This window comes from Castor canadensis, chromosome 7 (assembly GCF_047511655.1).
Source record: "Castor canadensis chromosome 7, mCasCan1.hap1v2, whole genome shotgun sequence".
In the NCBI taxonomy this organism is placed as follows: Eukaryota; Metazoa; Chordata; class Mammalia; order Rodentia; family Castoridae; genus Castor; species Castor canadensis.
Window position 1 is genome coordinate 57,591,223 of NC_133392.1, and position 23,874 is coordinate 57,615,096.

A 23,874-nucleotide genomic window follows, 5' to 3' on the forward strand; every position below is an offset into this window, starting at 1 on the left:
GAACAAATGAGACTTAAAAAAGAATGAAACACATCAAACTCAGAAAAACAACAAATTCCTAAAATGGATTGGGAGAAAGGAAAGAGCAAACATTTTAATCAACCAGGAGAAAAATCAAGAAAATTATAAGAATCAGTAAATACTTTTCAATAATAACCTTAAATGTAAATGATCTTAGCTGTTCAACTAAAACACACAAAATAGCTGATTAGATTAAAAAACAAGATCCAACTGTTTGTTGTCTTCATGAAACACACCTGTGAAAGGATGAATAAAATGACATGCCAAGCAAATGGAACCCAATAGCAAGCAGGAGTAGCTATGCTTATGTATGACAAGAAGACTTCAAGCCAAAATTAGAAAAGGTGAAGAAAGTAACTACATACTCATAAAGGAAGCAACATATCAAGGAGATATAATATACCAAGCATAGGTGCACCCAGTTTCATTCAACAAACACCAGTGGACATAACTGAACAGACAGATATGATAATAGTGTGTGCAAATGACTTCATCCCACCATGCTCACCAGTAGATAGATCTTCTATGTAAAACAATCAACAGTTTTAAACCTCCGTTAAACTGCACCATATATCATATGTACTTAATAGACTTTTACAGAACATGCCATCCAACAGCTGCAAATGCACATTATTCTCAGCAATATGTGGAACTTTCCCCAAAATAGATCACATTTTAGGCTTTTCTGTATGCCAGTAATGAACATGCTGAGAAAGTAATCAGGAAAACAATATCACTTCATACCTGTTAGACTCCATATTTAAAAATAAAAATAATGAGTATTGTTAATGATGAGGAGAAAAACAGCCTTGGTACACTGTTGGTGGGAGTAGAAATTGATGCAACCTGTAGGAAAAACAGTATGAAGGTGACTAAAAGAGTTAAAAATATTACTGCCCTATGATCCTTATTTCTGGATATCTATTCTGAGGGAATTATAATCTCTAAGATCTATCTTAGATAGATACTCCCACATTCATCACAGTATCAGTTACAATAGCCATGATAAAGAATCAACCTGAAGTTTATCAATGGAGAAATGGATAAACAAAAGAGGTGAGATAATACAATATATCATTCAGTCTTAAAAAGAAAGAAATCCTGTCATTTGAAGCAAGGTAGGTGGAACTGAAGAACATGCTAAATGAAGTAACCAGACTTAGTAAGATAGATTCTTCATGATACCAGTTTTATGTGAAATCTGAAACAGTTAAATTCATAGAAAGAGAGTGCAATGGCTATTGGCAGGGGCTAGAGGGAGAGAAAATGGGGTGGAGGATCATTGTTAAACAGGACAATTTTGCAGTTATTCAATCCTTTAAACACCATAGTGCTTATCACTAACAATATTGCATTGCATACTTAAAACACGTAAGAAGTTGGACCTCATGTTAGTGTTCTTATCACAGATATATAAATGATGATGATGATGGGGGTAGAAGGAATCTGTGAGGTAATGACAGTGTCTTTCCCCCAATCCAAGTAATGGTTTCATAGTTATATACCTATCCCAAATTTGTTGGGATATGTGCAGCTTTTTATATGCAAATAATAACTCAATATAATGACTTAAAGAAAAACAAAATTATCTTTCCTTATTTATTGTTTTATCACTTTCAGAAAGAATGCAATTTTATAGCCATAGGTACTTTGGCTATTGTGTTTAGCACAGTGTGCTCAATGCCTAGAAAAATGCCTAATATGTAGCTGTTAATCAGTAAATATTTGTGGGATGAATGGATGGACATGTGTTAAGTGTGATGAAGCCCCCCCCCCTCAAAAAAGCACCTATTGGCCAACATATAGTGTAACTTAAAAAGAAAACTCATGTTCCTAATGAAATCTCTCTAGTAATTATTCTTATGAAATCTCTGTCTTAAGACAAAATATAAGTAACTGGAGCAATTGACCTCATTATAATTTTGGCTTTCAAATATTTATCTCTGAATTTAATGATTTGTAAGAAACATCTGGCAGAAACTCAAATCATGATTATTATTTATTGTCAGTTGCTTCAACACAGAAAAGCAAAGATTTTAACCTGAAGATGGCTGTCATGTCTCTATTAACTTACCAGCAGAAGCTTGGTTAATAGACACTTTCATCCCTGATTATACACAGACATGTATTTGCTGAAGAGCATAACCACTGAATTCTTCCTGGAATGCTAATAGGCAGTTTTGTACTCATGAGCTGTGGTACCCCTAGATTTCTGACCTTTACTTTCTCTGACTCCCTAAAACTACAGTCTGCTCTCTTATCCAAAGGCTCCTTCTCTCAGACTGTAGACCCCTCTGCAGGCCAAACACTATTTATTAAAGTGGCTTACTTCATTGATTATCCATAAAGAGTCTTTTTTTGCACAACACTGTTTGGAAAATGCAATAATATCTAAAGTGGACTATTTGGTTCATGAGCAGATAAGCAAAAGTGAATCTAAATAGCAATCAAATACTCTAATACAGCATGGCTCTGAAATCTAGCTATAGGAATTTTTCTTGCTTTGTTTTTTTTTGGGGGGAGAGTACAGGAGGGATAATTGTGAACTCAAATTGCTTTAGAAAATGAATTTTCCAGTTTCTTCCACTGACATTCTGTCTGTTTACATGTTAAAGTAACTTTTCTGGCCTCTACTTGCACCTGCATCACTTAAGATCACCTCAACATTACCACCAAACATATTCAATATTGCCCATATGTGAAAGAATAAGTATACGTTACATTCCTTTGCATGCCTATGTTACCTAGAATGTAGCTAATATCTTTGGGAAATATGCACTTCCCATTCAGTCTTTCACTTGCAATTAATAACTTGCCAGATTAGAAAAGTTACTTGAAATAGTACAAAGTCATTGTTGACATAGAAATAAAATAATAAACACAAAATAGAAAGAAGATGCAAATATAACAAAATCCTACACTAATATAGTTAGTGAGACAGAATTTAATTTTTTTCTCTGAATTCATCTAAAAGAAAACACAATAAGTTAAGTAATTTATTGAACTAGTAAAAGACCCAATGTTCAGAAGAGTAGGTTGCTTTCCATGAAAGTAAATTCTTTAAAAGTTAAGTATATTTTTCATGGATCCTGTATAGGGGGTTTAAATATGAAAGGTAAGTTTTTAAATAAATACAAGCAACACTATGAAAAACAGGTCGCACTAAGGGAAGGTCACATAAGAGAGAGCGAGGGTAAAAGAAAGAATTTAAGAAGGTGAATATGGTTGATGCACTTCCTATCCAAGAATCAATATAGAGTTTTTAAACATGTTGAAATCAGCATAAGAAGGAGACAAAGATAGAAAAATAGAGGAGATGAACCAATTTGGGTTATAATGCATACATTCATGGAAACATCACAAGGAAACTCCCTGTGAAGCTATCTTAAACAAAAAAACAAATGTCGCTTTTATTTAAAAAAAAATAGGGTACCAGGAGAAGCGGACAGATCCTGTCTGGGAGATTGGTAACAGTGTAAGGGGGGAGGATGTGGGGAAAAGGTATAGGAGGGTGAGTATGGTGCAAACACTGTGTATATATATATATGGAAATGGAAAAATGAAATCCACTGAAACTATTCCAGAAATGGGGGAGGGGAGATAAAGAAGAATGGTGGAGAAGGTGAATTCAGCCATGACATATTTTTTTATTGTTTTATTATTCATATGTGCATTGGGTCGTTTCTCCCCCCTACCCCCATCCCCTCCTTTACCACCCACTCCGCCCCCTCCATCTCCCCCCCATACCCAGCAGAAACTATTTTGCCCTTATCTCTAATTTTGTTGAAGAGAGAGTATAAGCAATAATAGGAAGGAACAAGGGTTTTTGCTAGTTGAGATAAGGATAGCTATACAGGGAGTTGACTCACATTAATTTCCTGTGCATGTGTGTTACCTTCTAAGTTAACTCTTTTTGATCTCACCTTTTCTCTAATTCCTGGTCCCCTTCTCCTATTGGCCTCAGTTGCTTTTAAGCTATCTGCTTTAGTTTCTCTGCGTTAAGGGCAACAAATGCTAGCTAATTTTTAGGTGTCTTACTTATCCTCACACCTCCCTTGTGTGCTCTCGCTTTTATCATGTGCTCAAAGTCCAATCTCCTTGTTGTGTTTGCCCTTGATCTAATGTCCACATATGAGGGAGAACATATGATTTTTGGTCTTTTGGGCCAGGCTAACCTCACTCAGAATGATGTTCTCTAATTCCATCCGTTTTACCAGCAAATGATAACATTTCGTTCTTCTTCATGGCTGCATAAAATTCCATTGTGTATAGATACCACATTTTCTTGATCCTTTCATCAGTAGTGGGGCATCTTCAGCCATGACATTTGATATATTTTAAGAACTTTTGTAATTGTCACAATCACTCCCAGCACAGCAATAATAAGAAAAGAAAATCAGGATAGCTTGAAACAATCTTATCTTTTAAACTCAATTTTTTCTGGTATCATCCATGTGTGCTCAAAAGGACCACATATTGCTCTGTTTTCTTGAAATACACACTTTATGCCTATTGCCCAACAAATGATGCTTTTAATTTTTAATCAAGAATGTTGATGACTATTAAGTCTTTGAAAATATTATATCAAAATGACATAGTTAACGTGATACTCCACCAATATTTAAAACCTCAGGGAGTTTCTGTTAAGTAAACAAGGATGGTGAATGGTTTTATTTAATAAGAATTACATTCTAACTTCTTCCCTGGTTTACTGCATAATCTTAGAGAACATGCATCGTCTCTAGGATCAGACCTTACTAAGTGTAATAGCCTGAAGGAATTGCAAGGCTAGTTTTAATAATAAAGTGATACATAAATGTCAAATAAATATTGTTATCCTTTGTAAAGGAGGCAAGGTCTGAATTTCTGAAATAGCAAGCCTAAATACATTTTAGACCTATAGTTGAAGTAAAAGTTTCCTTGGAGAGTTTTTGTGCTCCTTTTTACAGTAAAGAAAAATACAAAAAAATTTTACCTTTGTGATTAGAGAAATATATGAATAAACAAAACTCTAATTGATTAAATAATTCTAAAACCAAGAAGAAGGTACATCTCAAATCTTAAAACATTTATTTTTGGATTCCTTGACCTTGGGGCAACTTGCTTAACAACTCTGAACTTCCTTAAACATAAAATGAGTTCAGTAATTCATATGTGAGACTTCTACAGGTGTGTTTCATTTTGCTGTCTTCATATGAATATATGTAGTGTACTTCAGTCCACTTTACCTATCAGTATCCTTTCCTTTTCCCCTCCACCCTCCCACTGATTTCCGCCAGACAGTTCCTCATATGCATCCATATCCCACTACAATCACCTTCATCATCATTTGAGGTCTAGGTTCTACAAATAAGTGAGAACATGTGACATTTGGCCTTTTGAGCTTGGCTTCTCTCATTCAGCATGATGATCTTCAGTTCTATCCATTTTCCTGGAAATGTCATAGTTTCACTTTTTATTATGGCTGAGTAATATTCCATATATACATATTTCTTTATCTATTCCTTTACCTATTCATTGTTGGTAGGCACCTTGGCTGATTTACAATTTGACTTTTGTGAAGAGAGCTACAATAAACATGGGTATGCAGGAATCTCTCTTGTATATTGATTTACATTCCTTCACCCAAGAGTAGTATGGCAGGGCCATAAGGTAAGTCTACTTTTAGTGTTTTGATGACCATCCATACTGATTTCCATGTGGTTGCAGTAGTGTACATTCCCACCAACAGTGAGTAAGGGTTCCTTTCCCCCACATCTTTACCAGCATTTTTTGTTCTTTTCTTAATTATTGTCATTTATTTTTAAAAGATTAAACCACGCAATGGCACTTTGATTCCATTCTACCTCTTGTAGACAGCATCATGACTCTCCTAAATTCCCGAGACACATTCATTTTTTCTATGGAGAAATGATCCTATAGCTGCTAGAGCTCCATGAAGTTTGTTTTTACTCTCTTTGATCTGCTCCTGATGTGTGCTAGTGTTGTACCTGCTTGAATTGTTTCTAATTACCCTTGTCACATTCTGCCTGGCTATGCAGAATGACCACTTCATTTTATAGAACGTTATCTACAAAAGCAGCCTTAGAACAGAACAACAAAAATTATAGAATGAAAAAATAATAATTGTTGGTTTATGTATAATAGTTTCCTTCACATTTTTACATCTATTTTATTTCTCTTTTAACACTGACTGTCCAAGGTCATTGCTCTAATCAGTTTATATTGTAAGAGTCCAGGGGTCATCTACCAGTCCTAAGCTTTTGGTTTAGTGTAACTCAGAGTTGGAACACTCTCTTCTTGAAGTAAATGTGAAAACCTTCTGAATTTAAATTGAGATGCAAGCATCAGTGGCATTGTCAGTCAGAGCACATAAAATGAGACCCCAATATCTTTCAGATATCAGACTATGAGTACAATTTTCATTATGTCACAAGGAAAGGGATGGATGATTGCTTGGATTTGAATAAGGTCCTTGGGTCAGAGAAGTTGTTATGACAGGTTATGGAAGTTTTCAGGACATAAGGTTACAAGTGGTATTCACACTAATTCTCAAGACAAAGTTCTTGGGAAAAGGAATCACAGACATTCTCTACTTGATCAAATATCCTGTACTAACAGATGCTTGTTTCAAGCTTCTATTTAAAATAGCATTTTATGGATGGAACTAAAGATTATCATGCTGAGCAAAATAAGCCAAGCTCAAAAAGACAAATATCACAAGCTCATTCATTGTGGAACTTAGACCTAAAATGATGGTGGCGGTGATGATGATGATAATGATAATTATAATATGGGACATGAATATACATGGGAGACTATCTTGGGGAGATCAGTGACGGGGAGAAGGAAAGAAAAGGATACTGACAGGTAAAGAGGATGGAAGTATAAGGCATATGTACACATTAAGACAGCATAGATGAGACCAACCAAACATTGTTTGAAAGGGGAGAGAAGAGGCAGAGGGAAAATGGGAATATAGTGGCAGGGATGAACTTATTCAAGGTATGCTGTATGCATGTATAGAATTATCACAATGAAATCCCCTCTTATTATTAATGTATGATGAATCAAAATTTAAAAATAAATAAAATGGCATTCAAAAATAGTGCTAACAACAAAATATTTTTCAGCATTAGCCTTATCTTCTGCATAGAAGTATTTTAAGTTCTAAGTTCTAAACCTGATTTTTTTTAATTGCATATTTAAGATTCACTTAAATGTTAATCACTTATAAGTCCAGGCTATCTAATTTATTTATAACTAATCTGTGATTGCTTATATTAATTTTAGCACCATAAGCTTGAGCTCACTGAGTTAAACTAGACATCAATGAATACAGTTAGAATTGCTTAGAGACCTAATAACACCCTACATAGTTTTTGAAGATAAAAAGCAATAATGAAAAATTAGTCAGAAGTAAAATGTACAGTAGAAATCTATGGTAAAAGTGGAGCTTTTCAATGTTTTTCTTTTCTACAATTAGTTTTACTTTTCAATTTCTAGGGGGGTGGAATATCTAAGACTATACGTCTGGTCCATGCCCTCTCCTTTTTTTTCACAATACTGTAATTTCTTTTAAGATCACTGATGACTTCCTAATTTCCAGCTCCAAGAGAGATTTAGCAGTATTTACTCCCTGCCTGGACTTCTCTGGAATACCTGTAATTGCTGACCGTGGTGCTGAAGCACAGCTCTACCCAAGGCTTCCAACAAGCTACACTCACTGAAGTTTCTTACTTTGTTGATTGTTCAGTATCAGGTTCTTCTCTCCTTTCTTAAGGTTATGTCCTGTTCTTTTTATTTTCTTTTGCTCTTTAGCAATCTTATCCCACGTTTATGATTCCAACTATCTCCTTTCTATGAATGACTACTATATCTAGCTGTGGTAGGTCAAGCTCTTACAGTGCTGTTTGCTATCTCAACCTGGATGATATACTAAGGTGACTCTTCTTTTTATATCCAATTTCTCATATTGGAACCACTCTCTTCCCAGGTGCTAAGCTAAAATCCTCAAAATCATCCTCTTTCAGAAATGTCCATTAGCTCCATCATCTAATATATTTTCAATTTCTGGTCAATGTACACATTGCATTTTTCTATCTTACAAAGATAGAATACTATGTGACTTCTGCACATAATATTCAGTAATCTTTTAATTGATTTGGATTCTCCCTTTTTCTATTTAGTTGTCACACAGTTTCCACATTAATACAAGAAACCATACCTGTGATGATGACATTCAAAATTTGCAATTAGTAAGCCAGGTCTACTAAACTACAACTAAATTCCTTCATTTGACAAAACACTACCACCTACCTTGTCCATCATTTGTGCCTTCCCATATATTTCAAACTGAGTAGTTTTGCCATCTTAGAAGACACTTAGAAATGTATGGGGACATTTTTTAGTTATTGCAATACTAGCCTGGGGAAGGTCATGGTTTCATATTGGGTGTTGATTCTGAGTTTTCTGGCATGTTGAACCCCACAAATGTGTCTGTCCCATACAACAAAGAATTGTTCCAACCAAATGTCAAGTGCTCCCCTGTTTAAAAAATGTGGCTTAGGCAGATTCAATTACTCATATTTTTCAATTTTTGTTATGTATTTTCCATTTCCTATACTTAAATATCCTTTTGCTCTAGCATCTAGAGAAAAATGCTACTTTTCTGTAAGTTCTCCCTGAATCCCCTAGGGTGAATCCCTCTAACTCCCCCAACATTTCAACCTATTTCTCTCTAACAAGACCTTGTATCTAATACTCTTTCCCTTCTTATAATAAACTTAATGTAAGCAAATCTCCCTCTCTATTTTCCTCCAAGACTAGAACATTGACCAAGCTAGCATAGATCCTTTCTATTGTCATGCTTAATATCATACCACTGAACTAATACTAGTATTAATAATAATATAGTATAGTATGAATATTATATAATATTAATATAGTATAGTATTTGTGATTAATTCTTACTGAAGCCTGTATGTACTTAGTCTTGGATTTTTCCTTTTAAGTTATTATCAAATTATTCCCCAGCTTTAATGTTCTTGCCTCAATTTGTTTCTTCTTCCAGGATAAGGTTTATTGTATCTTCCTTCTAGTCAAACTCAGAGCTTAGGACTCCTATTCTTCAAATCTGCTCTATTTAGTACCTCCTGAATTCTTCCTGGCCCTCCCTAAATTTATGGATATTTCCAGTAAATGACCAATACATTTTTTTGAATGAAGAGATCCTTAGAGTGAGTGGGAGTAAGTGGCCAACTGTAGTTTGGGCAAGATAGTGTGATGATGTTACAAAGACACAGACATTAATGTCTATACTTAGAAAGCAACCATGCTCATACTTGCACTCAGGTACTATCTCTCCACATAAATGTCATTATATCACTAAGATGGAACTGCTCCTAGACTTGGAATCTGAAACCACATTAATTACCTTTGAGGATCAGCCATTTAGTTATGATCAGCTTTATAAAAAATAGTCATCTCATTTTAACCTTCTAAGAGCTTGAAATGATTAATTATTTTCAAATTTTTAGTTTATTCTGTGACACATTCTTAAGAGAAAATAAATATATCAGACATAATTGTAAAAGTCCTGTCATTACTTTCATTTGTGCACTCTGAAATCCTTAAAGTATATAGTTATTTCATGCTGATTATTTGAGTCTTATATTGTTTAGTTTTGCAAGCAAAATATCCATCTTTCATCAGCTACAGAAAACAAAAACATACTTGCATCTCTAATGCACAATACTTACAAACCTAAGTACTTTCAGTTCACAGATATGGTGTCTTTCAATCACAAAACTAAACAAAAACATACAAATCAGAACATGTGCCCCCCCCCTTTTTGGCATTACTGGGGTTTGAACTCAGGGCCTTATGCTCTCTATGCAGGTGCTCTACCACTTGAGCCAGTCCACCAGCTCTGTTTTTGTATTGAGCATTTTCAGATTGGGTCTCAAGAACTCTTATCTCTGCCTCCTGAGAAGCTAGGGTGACAGGCATGAGCAGCCTGCACCCAGCACACTTTTCCATTTGAAAGTGAAAGCCTAATGCACTTATTGAAGCAACCCATAGTAACTTAATCAGAACAAGCTGCCAATGCAACAAAATAATCCCGTCCATGTAGAGGGAATCACTGCCAGTCATTTCACATGACTCATACTTGAGCAGACAAAGGATCTTACTGGAACATTTTATCACTTTCATTAGTCATTGAAATCTCTACACCTCCCAGAGAACAAAAGGGAATGAGAAATATTGGTGCCTTTCAGCATTTATCCACCATGCCTAGAATCAAAAACAAACAAACAAACAAAAAGGTCATTCAGGCACATGTTAAGTACCTGTTATGTGCCCAGCATTATTCTCAGGACACATCAGTTGAATGAAAATTCTTACCCTCATAGATCTTATATTTTCTATGTTTAAATATAAATACTTGTGATCTCCAGTGCTTACCCACTCCAAAATACTTTGCTCCTTTTATACTTCACAAGCTTCTATGTCTATAACAAACTTGACTTCTCCCCCTACCCCCGACTAGCCATATCCAAAATAGAGTCCTTTTAGGAAGTAATTTATATTCTCAAAAAGAAGCTTGTGAAAATATTTTCTCTTTCTACCTAATCACATTAATGAACATACATTAAGTGCCTCTGGAAGTTGTTTTAGTTCTGTCAGGTCATTGGATTGCATTTGATGAGTGGGATAGACAGAAGAAGATATAATAAAACTGTAGTAGGTTTTGATTTAAATTAGACAGTCATTGGGAAACTTGATTTGCCAATTCTCGGCACCTGTGAGAGTCTGCATACTTGAGTACATGCCACCATATGGAGCTTAAAACAACCCATTTTACTGCTTTCTCTTAACTGCAGGACCCAGAACCAGAACATCATTCTAGACATGAACAACTCTCCAAGAATATTGGGGATTTGCACTCACCTCATAAGTTAAGAATCATAATCATATAAAAGCTATTGACATATGTAGTTGAATTTCCTAAATTGGTACTTGTAATTTTCTGGATTTTTCAGGCCACCAATATTTTTAAAAGAAGGAAGCAAAATGAAGAGGGGAAAAACTGACATAGGGTTGAATAAAATTTATTTTGCCAATGATGAAATGAAAATATGAAAAAAACTATTGCCTACTTTCCTTATTTCATAAGCGAAATGTTTCCCATAACTTGCAAACAAGTAGAAAGAACATATAGTCAGAATAATTTTACTTCATGAGAAAACCTACACTGATGGAATTTCAGTACAGAACATGAAAATTCTTTCATAGACCCATTTTTAAAATTCAAGTTCTTAGCTTTCTTCTTTTACCTTAACCCTCCCATGTATGACCTACCCTCAGTGTGACCAGTGTTTCATAATATTGCTGTGTTTATATTAGGTCTGTGTTCCACATATGAGAGAAAACATGCAGCTTTTGGCCTTCTGATTCTGGCTAACTTCACTTAAGATGATGTCCTCCAGTTCCATCCATTTACCTGTGAATGACAAAATTTCATTCTTCTTTGGAGCTAACTAAAATCCTACTGTATATAAATACCACATTTTTTTAATCCATTCATCAGTACTGGGGCATTTTGGCTGTTTCCATAGCCTAGCTATTGTGAATAGTGCTGCAGTAAATATGGGTGTGCAGGTGTCTTTGTTGTAAGCTGACTCATATTCCTTTGAGTATATCCCTAGGACTGGTATTGCTGGATCATATGGCAGATTTTTAGGGGTTTTTTTTTCTAGTTTTTTACATTTTTTGGTTCATTTCTCCCCCCTGCTCCCTCCTTCTCCCCCTCAGCCCTCTCACGTCCGGGCAGAACATGGTCTGCCTTTTTGTCAATTTTGTTGAAGAGTAGACATAAGCAATAATAAGAAAGACAAAGCATTTTTGCTAGTTGAGATAAGGATAGCTATACAGAGAGATTCCTAGCATTGCTTCCATGCACAATTGTATTACAACCCGAATTGATTCATCTCTATTTGACCTCTTCACTACTTCCAGGTTACCTTCCCAAATTGACCCCTGTCATTTTAAGGTTACTGTATTAGCTCCTCTGCAGTGGGGACATCAAACACTTTCATACTGTTTTCCATAGTGATTGTAGTACCTTACATTCCCACTAGCAGTGTATGAAGGTTCCTTTATCCCTGCATCTTCATCAACATTGGTTGTTGTTTGTGGTCTTGATGGTAGCCTTCTAACAGGAGTGAGGGAGAATCTTAATGTGGTTTTGATTTGCATTTCCTTTATGACCAGGGATGTTGAACATTTTTCATGGGTTTTTTTAGCCATTTGGACTTCCTCCTTTGAAAAGGCTCTGTTCAGTTCATTTGCCCATTTCTTCAATGGGTCATTGATTGTTTAGGAGTTTAGTTTTTTGAGCTCCCTGGATATTCTGGTTATCAATCCCTTACTTAAATATAGTTGATATACTCTCTACACAAGAATGAATATAAAAATCTTAAACCAGCTGAAACCATGGACTAAGGTAGAATGTAGGTAACTAGAGAAGATAAACCAATTGGGGTTATAACACATATATACATGGAAAAGCCATAAGGAAGTGCCCTATATAGCTACCTTTATCTCAAACAAACAATTTTGTTTTCTTTTTCTCTTTTCTCTTTACTATTCTGCAAAATCAGAGAGCAGGAGGGTGGAACAATTACTTGCCCAAGGTGTAGGGTTGGCCCCAGTGGGAAGGGAGAGGGAGGGGAGGAAGGTTGTAGGAGGGTGATTACAGTGCAAAAAATGTGTACACATGCATGTAAATGTAACGATACCTGTTGTAACTATTCCATTAATCAGGAGAGGGGGGAATAAAGGGGAACAGTGAAGGGGATGAATTCAAGTATGATATATTTGGTACATTGTAAGAACCTTTGTAAATACCACAATGTACCCCCCCAGCACAAAAATAAAGGAGAAAAAAATCATTGAACTAGATAACAAATGTCCTTTTCAACTCATGATGCCTCAGGAGCTTTGATAAGTAGTGTTTTCCTAACCGCTTATGCCATGGATTGTTTTTCACACTGAGGCTCTGACTTCATACTTATCCTTGTTCATTTTCAGCTTTCAAACACTGGTCCAAATGTTGACATATTTTAGAACTTTGAATTCCATTCTCCTCAGCTTTGTGCCATATGTGAATAGAAAATGCTGACATTTAAAATATTCTTCCAAGTCCCTTGCTACAATAGAACAAGAACTGAGCCTTATAAATAACTTTTTCATTCTGCTAGGTTGAGTATAACTGCTCAAGAAGATATAGTACTCCAGCAATTATGTCACCCAGACCACATTTTCTCCTTTGTATAAAAGGCAAATCTACGACAGGATCTCAGGACTGGGCATTAAAAGGTTCTGGCCCAACAAGACTTGTATCCTCTGTGTAATAGTCAAGTGGTCATCCACCTTATGTAAAATTAGCACATGGTGGTGAGAAATTCTAGATCTCACCTTCTAAATCAGTTTCCATCAGAACAGCTCAGTTACAGATCTTGGCTGTGCGGTGATAAAATGTGTATCCTTCAAGATTCTGCTCATGGGTTGTGGTTGTGCCCTGAGGGCACTTCATATCACAGCAGCGATCATGTTTCTCCAAGTGTTAGCATTTCCTGGCTAAAAAGTCTTTGTTGCTTTTATGAGGTTTTCCTACACACAGCTTCATGTCACTATTTCAGAGATCACCTGCTAAATATGCCCCAAGTGACAATGCTGTTTTTTAAAGTAGACCGCCTCTAACTGGGCAAAGCATTACCCTTGCAGTCCTTCAATTTCAATAAGAACCAGAAGGATTCAATATACTGAAATGTGGGTGAATTCAGTTGTACTTAAAAAAGAATTAAGTGCCACTCATCAGCTCCTTCTGACCCAAGGTTTACCTGACTCATTCCAGACTCATGCTAGAATAAAAAAAATTGTTTGCATTTTGTTTAGAAATTAATAAAATACTTCTGATTTAATTAAGTCCTAAAAAATGAAATGTAAAAGTGCTCCTTATTCTTTGTCCCATAGACTCCTTTCCTGAAAGTATCTATTATTAAAACTCTCTCCTTCTAAAATGTTTTTGTGAATACAAAGCTCTGTCACTTGACTATTTCCTTTTAATTTCACCTTCACCTGAAGGGTTTCTTTTCACTTGTTGATGCACACACTTGCACATATTTTGGGTAGAAGATGCTCAAGACATGAAAAAAGGAAATTTCAGATGAGTTTACTTATTTTAAGTAGTTTTTAACCTTCTCTATTGACAGACATTACAAACAACTCAGGATAAAACATTTTACTCATAGATTTTTGTACACCTGCACACATATATCTGTACCATAAACTATTGGAATTTGAATTAGTGGACCTGAAGGTATGTGGATCCTTTATTGCAATAAATATTGCCAAAGTGGCACTTACACACACACACACACACACACAACTGGGCTGCATTCCAGACATACTAGTTCCAAATTTTAGGATGCATAACCTAAGCATAGTACATAACGTAGTTTTTAAAATCAAATTGAAGTACAAAAAAATTTGAGAATCTCATTTTTAGAACTTATTCTTTGATAAAAAACATTAAATTACCATAACTTTTCTGATGGTTATAAACTATTGGTTTAGTTTAACCAATATTTCAACTAATTCCTCTAAATCTTCAGAGAGTAAATTTTACTAATCCATGTCTCATCTATCCCCTGTTTTTGAAATTGATTTTATACTGTCCAAAATATATGGCTTAATGCTTATACCTATTATATGTCATCTGGATAGTTAGTTAATTTTAATTCATATTCTAGAATATCTGGATTCTTTGGGACTAGATAGTTTCAGCTAATATATTTCCTTTACACTGTTATTTTCAATTAAGAAATTTAAGGCAACTAACCTGTAATTGTATCCAAATTACCAATAAAACACTGAAATGTAAGAGGCAAAGAGCACAGTAATGCAGCCCTCTAGTTAAGGTCTCATCTTTGGTAAGCATGTATACATAAAAGAGCTATTTAAAGGTTTGTTTCCATAAATTATACTCTTTTTTCATCTTGTCAAGAAAAAGGCATATCAAGTTAAGTATAAATTAGGCCAGTAGCCTCTCTGTCCTCTCTCAATATAGAATAATTTACCATTCTAGAAACTCTATGATACATTTATACACTACATAAATAGCCATTGCACATCCAGTGTATGCTGAATCTATTCTCATATAAGTAGGGATATTGGTAGTGGATATCCCCCCCAGGTGCATACCACATAGTGTATGTTTCGTAAGTACTCGTTGGATGAATAAAGGAACCAATCCCCTACCACACAGACTTTCACTTCAGCAACCATGTAAATGGCAACGTTGTCAACTAATCCTTGGAAGAATGAAGGAGAAAGAAGGAGAAGTAGATGATGATACAGGGTCAGGACCTCCGTTTTGGCATTTAAGGTTACAGATATTATCTAGATATTAAAGGAGAGATGCTGATGAAGAAAACTAGATATGCAACTCAGTGTTTACAGAGATGTTTGATCTGTCAAGACATTTTTTAAGTCATCAGCATATAGAAGGGTTTTTAAATTGTGGAATATTTTAGATAAATAATGCAAAACTAAGAAATCCCTAAAAGATGGGAAATATTATTATAAAAAAGTTACCTTAAAAAAACACTAATACACAGATGAGCCAATTTGCCTAGAAGAAATCCATATAAATCTATATTAATACATTATGACACTATTGCAGTGATACACCAGTGGACCAGAATGGAAAGTCCAAAAACTTGAAAGGTGCTTCAATTTGTTTACAAACCTATATTTACATATGGAACAATAGGAAAAACAATTATACACATTTGGTGTGGGTGTGGTGTGTGTGTAATGTATTATATAAATACACTTGGAGTTTATGTGTGTCATGTAATAAATATCATGTTATATAATTGTAGAAGCATGTATGTATGGAAATACAAAACTTTGGAAGCAAGTGTGTGTAAGAAAGAGACATTAACTGAAAAAAGGTCCTCCAATTGTTAGCACTGTAAAAAATATCCCTATATCATGTTACACATAAAAATAAATTTCGTAGGAAATAAAGTCCTAAATGTTAAAATACTTCAATCATGGGAATATCACAAGGGAACTCCCTCTACCTCAATCTCAAACAAGCAAAAATGTCTTTCTTTTTTCTTCTACAAAATCAGAGAACAAGAGGGCAGAACATGTCCTGTAGGGGAGGAGAGTTGGTATCAGTGGGAGGTAGAAGGCAGCAGGGAAAGGGGTAGGAGAGTGAATATGGTACAAATACTGTGTACACATGTATGTAAATACAAAAATGATAGCTGCTGAATGGGGGTGCGTAAAGGAGAGTGGTAGAGAATGTGAATCCAAGTATGACATACTTGATACATTATAAGAACCTTTGTATATGCCCAATGTGCCCCCACCAGCACAATAAAAATAAATAAATAAATAAAATAAACTTTAATCTTATAAAGACAGTTTTGTTGGTAAAATTTCTTAACAAAGCCCCAAACCACAGACTAAAGCACAGAGTTAAGCATTCAACAAATACTTATTGAAGGAATTAAATAATGAATTACACATCTACTTCATCTATATAAATTTTATATAAAAAAGTCAAGGAGTCAGGAATGGTGCTACAGACCTGTAATTCCAGTACTCAGAAAACTGAGGCAGGAAATCATGAGTTTGAAGTCAGTGTGAGCTACATAAGGAGACTGTCTCAAAACAATAACAAAAAAGTCAAAATAAAAGCCAAATGTGACAGAAATTTTTTTTTTCATTTTTCTTTTATTATTCATATGTGCATACAAGGCTTGGTTTATTTCTCCCCCCTGCCCCCACCCCCCCCTTACCACCCACTCTACCCCCTCCCGCTCCCCCCCTCACTACCCAGCAGAAACTATTTTGCCCTTATCTCTAATTTTGTTGTAGAGAGAGTATAAGCAATAATAGGAAGGAACAAGGGGTTTTGCTGGTTGAGATAAAGATAGCTATACAGGGCATTGACTCACATTGATTTCCTGTGCGTGGGTGTTACCTTCTAGGTTAATTCTTTTTGATCTAACCTTTTCTCTAGTACCTGGTCCCCTTTTCCTATTGGCCTCAGTTGCTTTAAGGTATCTGCTTTAGTTTCTCTGCATTAAGGGCAACAAATGCTAGCTAGCTTTTTAGTTTTTTAGGTGTCTTACCTATCCTCACCCCTCCCTTGTGTGCTCTCGCTTTTATCATGTGCTCATAGTCCAATCCCCTTGTTGTGTTTGCCCTTGATCTAATGTCCACATATGAGGGAGAACATACGATTTTTGGTTTTTTGAGCCAGGCTAACCTCACTCAGAATGATGTTCTCCAATTCCATCCATTTACCAGCGAATGTTAACATTTCGTTCTTCTTCATGGCTGCATAAAATTCCATTGTGTATAGATACCACATTTTCTTAATCCATTCGTCAGTGGTGGGGCATCTTGGCTGTTTCCATAACTTGGCTATTGTGAATAGTGCCGCAATAAACATGGATGTGCAGGTGCCTCTGGAGTAACAGTCTTTTGGGTATATCCCCAAGAGTGGTATTGCTGGATCAAATGGTAGATCGATGTCCAGCTTTTTAAGTAGCCTCCAAATTTTTTTCCAGAGTGGTTGTACTAGTCTACATTCCCACCAACAGTGTAAGAGGGTTCCTTTTTCCCCGCATCCTCGCCAACACCTGTTGTTGGTGGTGTTGCTGATGATGGCTATTCTAACAGGGGTGAGGTGGAATCTTAGTGTGGTTTTAATTTGCATTTCCTTTATTGCTAGAGATGGTGAGCATTTTTTCATGTGTTTTCTGGCCATTTGAATTTCTTCTTTTGAGAAAGTTCTGTTTAGTTCACATGCCCATTTCTTTATTGGTTCATTAGTTTTGGGAGAATTTAGTTTTTTAAGTTCCCTGTATATTCTGGTTATCAGTCCTTTGTCTGATGTATAATTGGCAAATATTTTCTCCCACTCTGTGGGTGTTCTCTTCAGTTTAGAGACCATTTCTTTTGATGAACAGAAGCTTTTTAGTTTTATGAGGTCCCATTTATCTATGCTATCTCTTAGTTGCTGTGCTGCTGGGGTTTCATTGAGAAAGTTCTTACCTATACCTACTAACTCCAGAGTATTTCCTACTCTTTCTTGTATCAACTTAAGAGTTTGGGGTCTGATATTAAGATCCTTGATCCATTTTGAGTTAATCTTGGTATAGGGTGATATACATGGATCTAGTTTCAGTTTTTTGCAGACTGCTAGAAATTTTTAACAAACTTGAGCAAATCAATAATAAAGACAAACAACCCAGTTACAAATTGGCAAAGGATACAGTCAAGTCGCAGAATTAGAAAGCTAAATAGTTGATAAGCATTTGGGAAAAATTCTCCCTAATAAGTTGTAAACTAAAACTGATGAGATAAATTTAATATTCTTCAGATTGAAAAGACATTTTAAAAAATGAACAGCATTGAGTTTTAACCATAATATGGAGAGATAAGAACTCTCACAGACCATTGGTAGGAGTATAATTGATTCAATTATTTTAGAAACCTTGTCACAGTTTCCCATTGACGTCTTGTAGACAACTGACATCAGGTGGGAGATCTCAGTTTCAGGTCCTGTAGCTAGTTCTTATTTGTTAATCAACAATAAACCCAAAGAAACAATCTCCCTCCTGTTACCTCAATATTTTTAGAAATGAGAGTGTCAGAAAGGCAAATCAAGAATTTAACACTTGCTCTACTTTTAGTAGAATGAGAATTTCAACAGATGTCCAGAGACTTGAAGTCCCTAATTACTGTTATATTTCACATCCTTACACTGTTGTGGTCTTTTTTTTTTTTACACAACAGAATGTGCCCTGATGAGGCATAGTCATTCTCATGTTTTTATTATTCATTTTTTTTTAAAAAAGATGTTTGTTATGATCCACTAAGTTAATTGCAACCATCAGGTTGTAGACCTTAATACCAATTCCTGCACCTCCACCAAAATCCTCAAGGCATCCCAGTCTGACCCTGACCTTTTCTCTTTCATCTGACTCCTTCTAGCACTTAGTTCTTCCCAGCCTTCACCCTATAAGCCTTCTGACCCTGTGGCCCTTCCATTTTCAGTGTTTCTCACCTTCATCTTGTCCCCATGTCCCTGTATGCAGCTAAGGTTCCCTCATACCCTTAACTGTCCTTGCCCTCTCTCCACCTCACTTTCCTGAGAACCCACACCTGCTCTAGCCCCAACTTGGCTGGGGAAAGCATGCAGCTATGTGTATTGTCTTGCTTTTGATTTGTGACAATAAACCTCAGGGGTACTCTTGACACTGCTGAGTCCGCTGTTCTTGTATAGCTTCACATCACTCTCAAGTGATGATGTGGCTTGTTAAACTGGTGAGAGGTGCAGTTACACACCAGTCTCACCTTCCTGTACTGCATCTACTAACCGACCCACCCCTGCAACTTCATATGCCCTTGATATTGCTCTCTTGGCTGTCACTCATGCAGGTATGAACTTTTCCTTCTGCATCTTCACTGTCCCTCTTTGATGGATAGTCCCCTTATCTCAGGGAACAAGACAGCAGTAAGCAGCAATAGAAGCCTCTGACTGTATGTCCTAGTCCACTGTTCTCCAAATCCTCTGCTCTCCCTTCTTAGTAAATACTTTTGAAAAAGTTGTCATACTTTGTTGTTGTGGTCTTTATTAGGAAGTAAGTATCCGCATTATTTTCTGCCTCTTCAAACATAAAATTGTTTAATATTACCCTTCCATGTATTCTGATTCCTGACTTCAAGGCTACTAGTTATCTAGAAATAATTCCCTAAAAATTTGTTACTCTCAGATTAAAAATAACTCCTGAATTGCTGAACAGAAAACATCTCTGACTGTTAAAAATACTCATATCAAATATTCTGAGGCAAAAATATATATTAAAAATATATATATATATCATTGCAAGTAGTAAAAGCTTGCCTTTATTGTAAAGTTTTTTACAGTATCCTATTTTATTCCCTAAAACAACTATTGGTTTATAATAAATACCTATAAAATACTTAATTTCTCTAGTCCTCACTTTGCCCATTTGTGAAATAAGAGGCTTTAATCAGATAAGATCCTTTTGTGTTACAAATATTCTTGGATTTCCAATATAAACTGAATATTTTTACTTACAGGTCTTGTAAAACAAGCCCCGTTTCCATATTTATTTCACTAGAGATGAAAGGAATTTAGTTAGACAGGTCAATGCACAAAGTTATTTAATTATCAAGATAAAAGGTGTCCATTTTCAATGGTCCTTGTAAATTTCAGACTACTGGAAGATGTTTAGCTCAAGCTAATATCAAATCTTTCAGAACTATCTAAAAGAACAGCAAGAACTTGCTTCTGGCAAATAAGAAATTCCCATCAATGGTCTATGAGAGTTCTCTCCAAATCATGGCAAGACCTTGATGCTGTCCACTTTTTTAAAATGTCTTTTCAATCTGAAGAGCATTATATGTATCTTGTTTTAATTTATAAATTCCTGATTATTAGGGAGAAGATTTTTCTACCTAATTGCGCCATGAAAAGCACAATTCAGTACTACATGTTTAAAATGAATATATTCCAATACGTATAAAATTATGAAGAATTACATATAACGTTATACAAAAGAGACAGTAACTTAGTTATCATACCTGTGGACATAAGGTTTCCAAGTGATTGGCTGCAATTCTGACAATTTTAATCCCATCTTCATTTGTTGACATGGAACAAGCAAGATTTGCAACCTAAAATACAATTCAAAACAATGGAAATTATTTTAGATCATCAAGGAAATACAGAAACATTTGTTATTCTGGACCAGTAAGATCATGTACCCATGCATTGAAAATTCAGTGACAAACAGCATTTTTATAAATGCCACTGATAACTATTTGATGAAATAATTCTGAGAATCTATTAAAACAAATAACAACAGAGAGCCTTAGAGAATTGTTCAAAATAAAAAAGGAAATGCTGGTGAATGAGTCAGTAAAGCCCATAATCTAGCCCATAACATCCAGCCCATAATCAGAAGCTCTTAGGGGACTGCAAAAAAAGTCTATCTATGAATTGAATACTAATAGGTTCTTGGAATCTCCTATGATTGTGGTTTATTTTAAGTTTGTAATTGGCTTACTATTTCCCAGAGGTCTATTATGCATACTTAAGTTGCATTAAACATAGCTGTATCTTATTCATGTTTTATTCAACATCAAATATGCTCCCAAGCTGGACAAATACAACATAATTAAATATTTTCTCCTGCTCTTGATTTTCCACTAAAACCTAATGAGCACTAATTTGACATTCTGGCAGTCAATTTGATTCAAGCATAGTGACACCCAAATTTCTTTTATATTATTGCTCTTGAAACTTATACTCTCTTTCAGTGAAATGGGTGTTCTTTTACATAATTGGCATTATGTCCATTACCTAAGCCCAATATTTACAAATTCTTTACACCAGGAAAGAGCCATGGGAAAAAATGTGAGATTGTTTCCCTTTCTTTGAGTCACACTCTAGTTTAGCATTCCTCTTACCAGCACAGTGAGGGTTTATGTACAATGAGCTACATCTTTCACTGTTTTTATCAATGTAAGGAGATACTTTAAACAGACTCTCTAACTTTTATAATGTGTCTGTCAGTTATCATATACTTTCATCTTTGCAATTCTTTTACCCCTCAGTTCAAAATATGCACACTTGCAGAGAAACCACACATTAGTTGCATGTGAGACAAAGAACAAGTATACCTTTCGGTCACTGCTTTAAGAGTACTACAAAGTGATATTTGAATGTATTAATAAACTTTGCTTTTTTAGCATTACTTTTAATATGTCAATAGTGAAACAACTTCTGACTTTGCATGTACATATACTAAAGTAACAGCCATACATTATCTAGCTGTGGAAGGGCATTGTTCACTTTATTAGTGCACGTGGAAGTGACTTACTTGAAAAGGTCTTTTTTTGGCTTGAAGGTCACAATGCCTTAACTCTCATATCTGACACATAATTAGCGCATTTGTGAATCATTTGAAAAGGGCAACAGTTTCCATACCCTCTACCCCATCCCCCAGACCTCACTCACTGATAGTGAAATTCAGTCGACTAATTAGTTTAAAATGTATTATATTAATTTGCACTGCAGTTGCAGAAAGTCTCTCTCTCTAAATCTGAGTACTGTTTGTTTAAAGTAAAAAATAAAAATTATTGGCTCAATTTGTTGGCTAAATTAGAATAATGTTACTTTTTAAAAAAGTGTATCCTATATCTTTTCCTTCTTTTTTTAATAGTAGTGTTTGAACTCAGGGCTTCATGCTTGCTAGCAGGTGCTCTGCCACTTCAGCCACTTCTCCCTCCGATTGATTTTGAGATAAGGTGTTGCTTTTATGCCTGGGTTAGTCTGGAGCAGGGTGCTCCTATTTTATGCATCCTGTAGGTGGGATAACAGGTGTAATCCATCATACCCAGCTTTTATTGGTTGAGATGAGGTCTCCCTAACTTCTTACCCAAGCTGGCCTAGAATTGCAATCCTCCTGATCTTCGCCTCCCACATAACTGGGATGACAGGCTCTTGTCACTGGCACCTGGCTTCCTTCTCCTTTGAAAGTAGATATTTTTGTCTGGGTATTTTCTGGCTCTCATGTTGACTTCAAACCAACTAAATGACTAACATAACATGGGAATTATTCTAAATGGAGCTTATTTTTATATTAGCAGAGTTACATTTTATGAAAGTACAACACAACTGAAAGGAGCATTTTATACTCAAAGTTGTTTATTTAATTAATGATCATACTAACACTATTTTTGTCTTTATTGAGTCAGTGTCTATCTGAAGTTCACCTTGCCAGAACTGTTCTATGCCAACTCAAACTTCTAAGTGATCAAGTGTCATTTAAATAGCTGTTCAGTTATAGCACCATTGTGTACAAACAAAGTTGAATTAATTTTTTTGGTGGTACTGGAGTTTGAACTCAGGGCCTTGAACTTACTAGGCTGGTGCTCTACCACTTGAACCATGCCTCCAGGTTCTTTTTTACTTTAGTTATTTTTCAGATAGAGTTCCTTTTTATTTTCCCAAGGCCAGTCCTGGACATGAATCTCCTAACTATGCCTCCTAAATAGCTGGGATTATAGCCATATGCCACCTGACAAGATCACAGTTGAGACAGGGTCTTGCTAAGATTTTGCACAGTCTGGCCTTGAAACAGGATTCTTCTGAACTTTGCCTCATGAGTAACTAGGATTATAGACATGTACCACCACAACCAGCAAAAGAATCACAGTCTGAGGTCCTCTAGGCAAAAAGCAAGACCCAATCTAAAAAATAATTAAAGAAATTTTATTTCTGCTGCTTAACTTTCCTGCTTTGTCAGAGAGTCTCTTTACATTTACTTTTGTTTTTATTTTTGGCCGTACTGGGCTTAAAAATCAGGGCCTCGCATTTGGTAGGCAGGAACTCTACCACTTGAGCCATAACTTCAGCTTTTTTTGTTTTAATTATTTTTCAGATAGGGTCTTGCTTTTTCCTGAAGGGCTTCAGACTGTGATCCTCTAATCTATGTAGGAACTAAAGGCATGTACCACCACACCTGGTTCTAATTTGAATGATTCATAACATACTTTCCAAAGTTACATCCATATGAGATTGAAAGTCAAATTTCTTCTAATAATTATTCTTAAATTCTGTGTGGTTCTTCAGCCAGTCAAATATGTTACCAAGCACAGTATGAAGGTAGCTCCCTACTTGTCAAAGAAAACAGCATGCAAATAAAATGTTGTAAAATAGTCGGA

General features: G+C 35.5%; 1 protein-coding gene across 4 annotated transcripts in view; it reads right to left on the reverse strand.

Annotated features, from left to right (window-relative positions):
- Ctnna3 (catenin alpha 3) overlaps positions 1 to 23,874 on the reverse strand; it is a 1,740,232-nt gene that overhangs the window by 593,740 nt on the left and 1,122,618 nt on the right. For all 4 annotated transcript variants that reach the window (XM_074078977.1, XM_074078976.1, XM_074078978.1 and 1 more), the window contains one exon: positions 20,728 to 20,820. In XM_074078977.1, the coding sequence (XP_073935078.1) occupies positions 20,728 to 20,820 (93 nt within the window). The remainder of the gene's footprint in view (positions 1 to 20,727; positions 20,821 to 23,874) is intronic.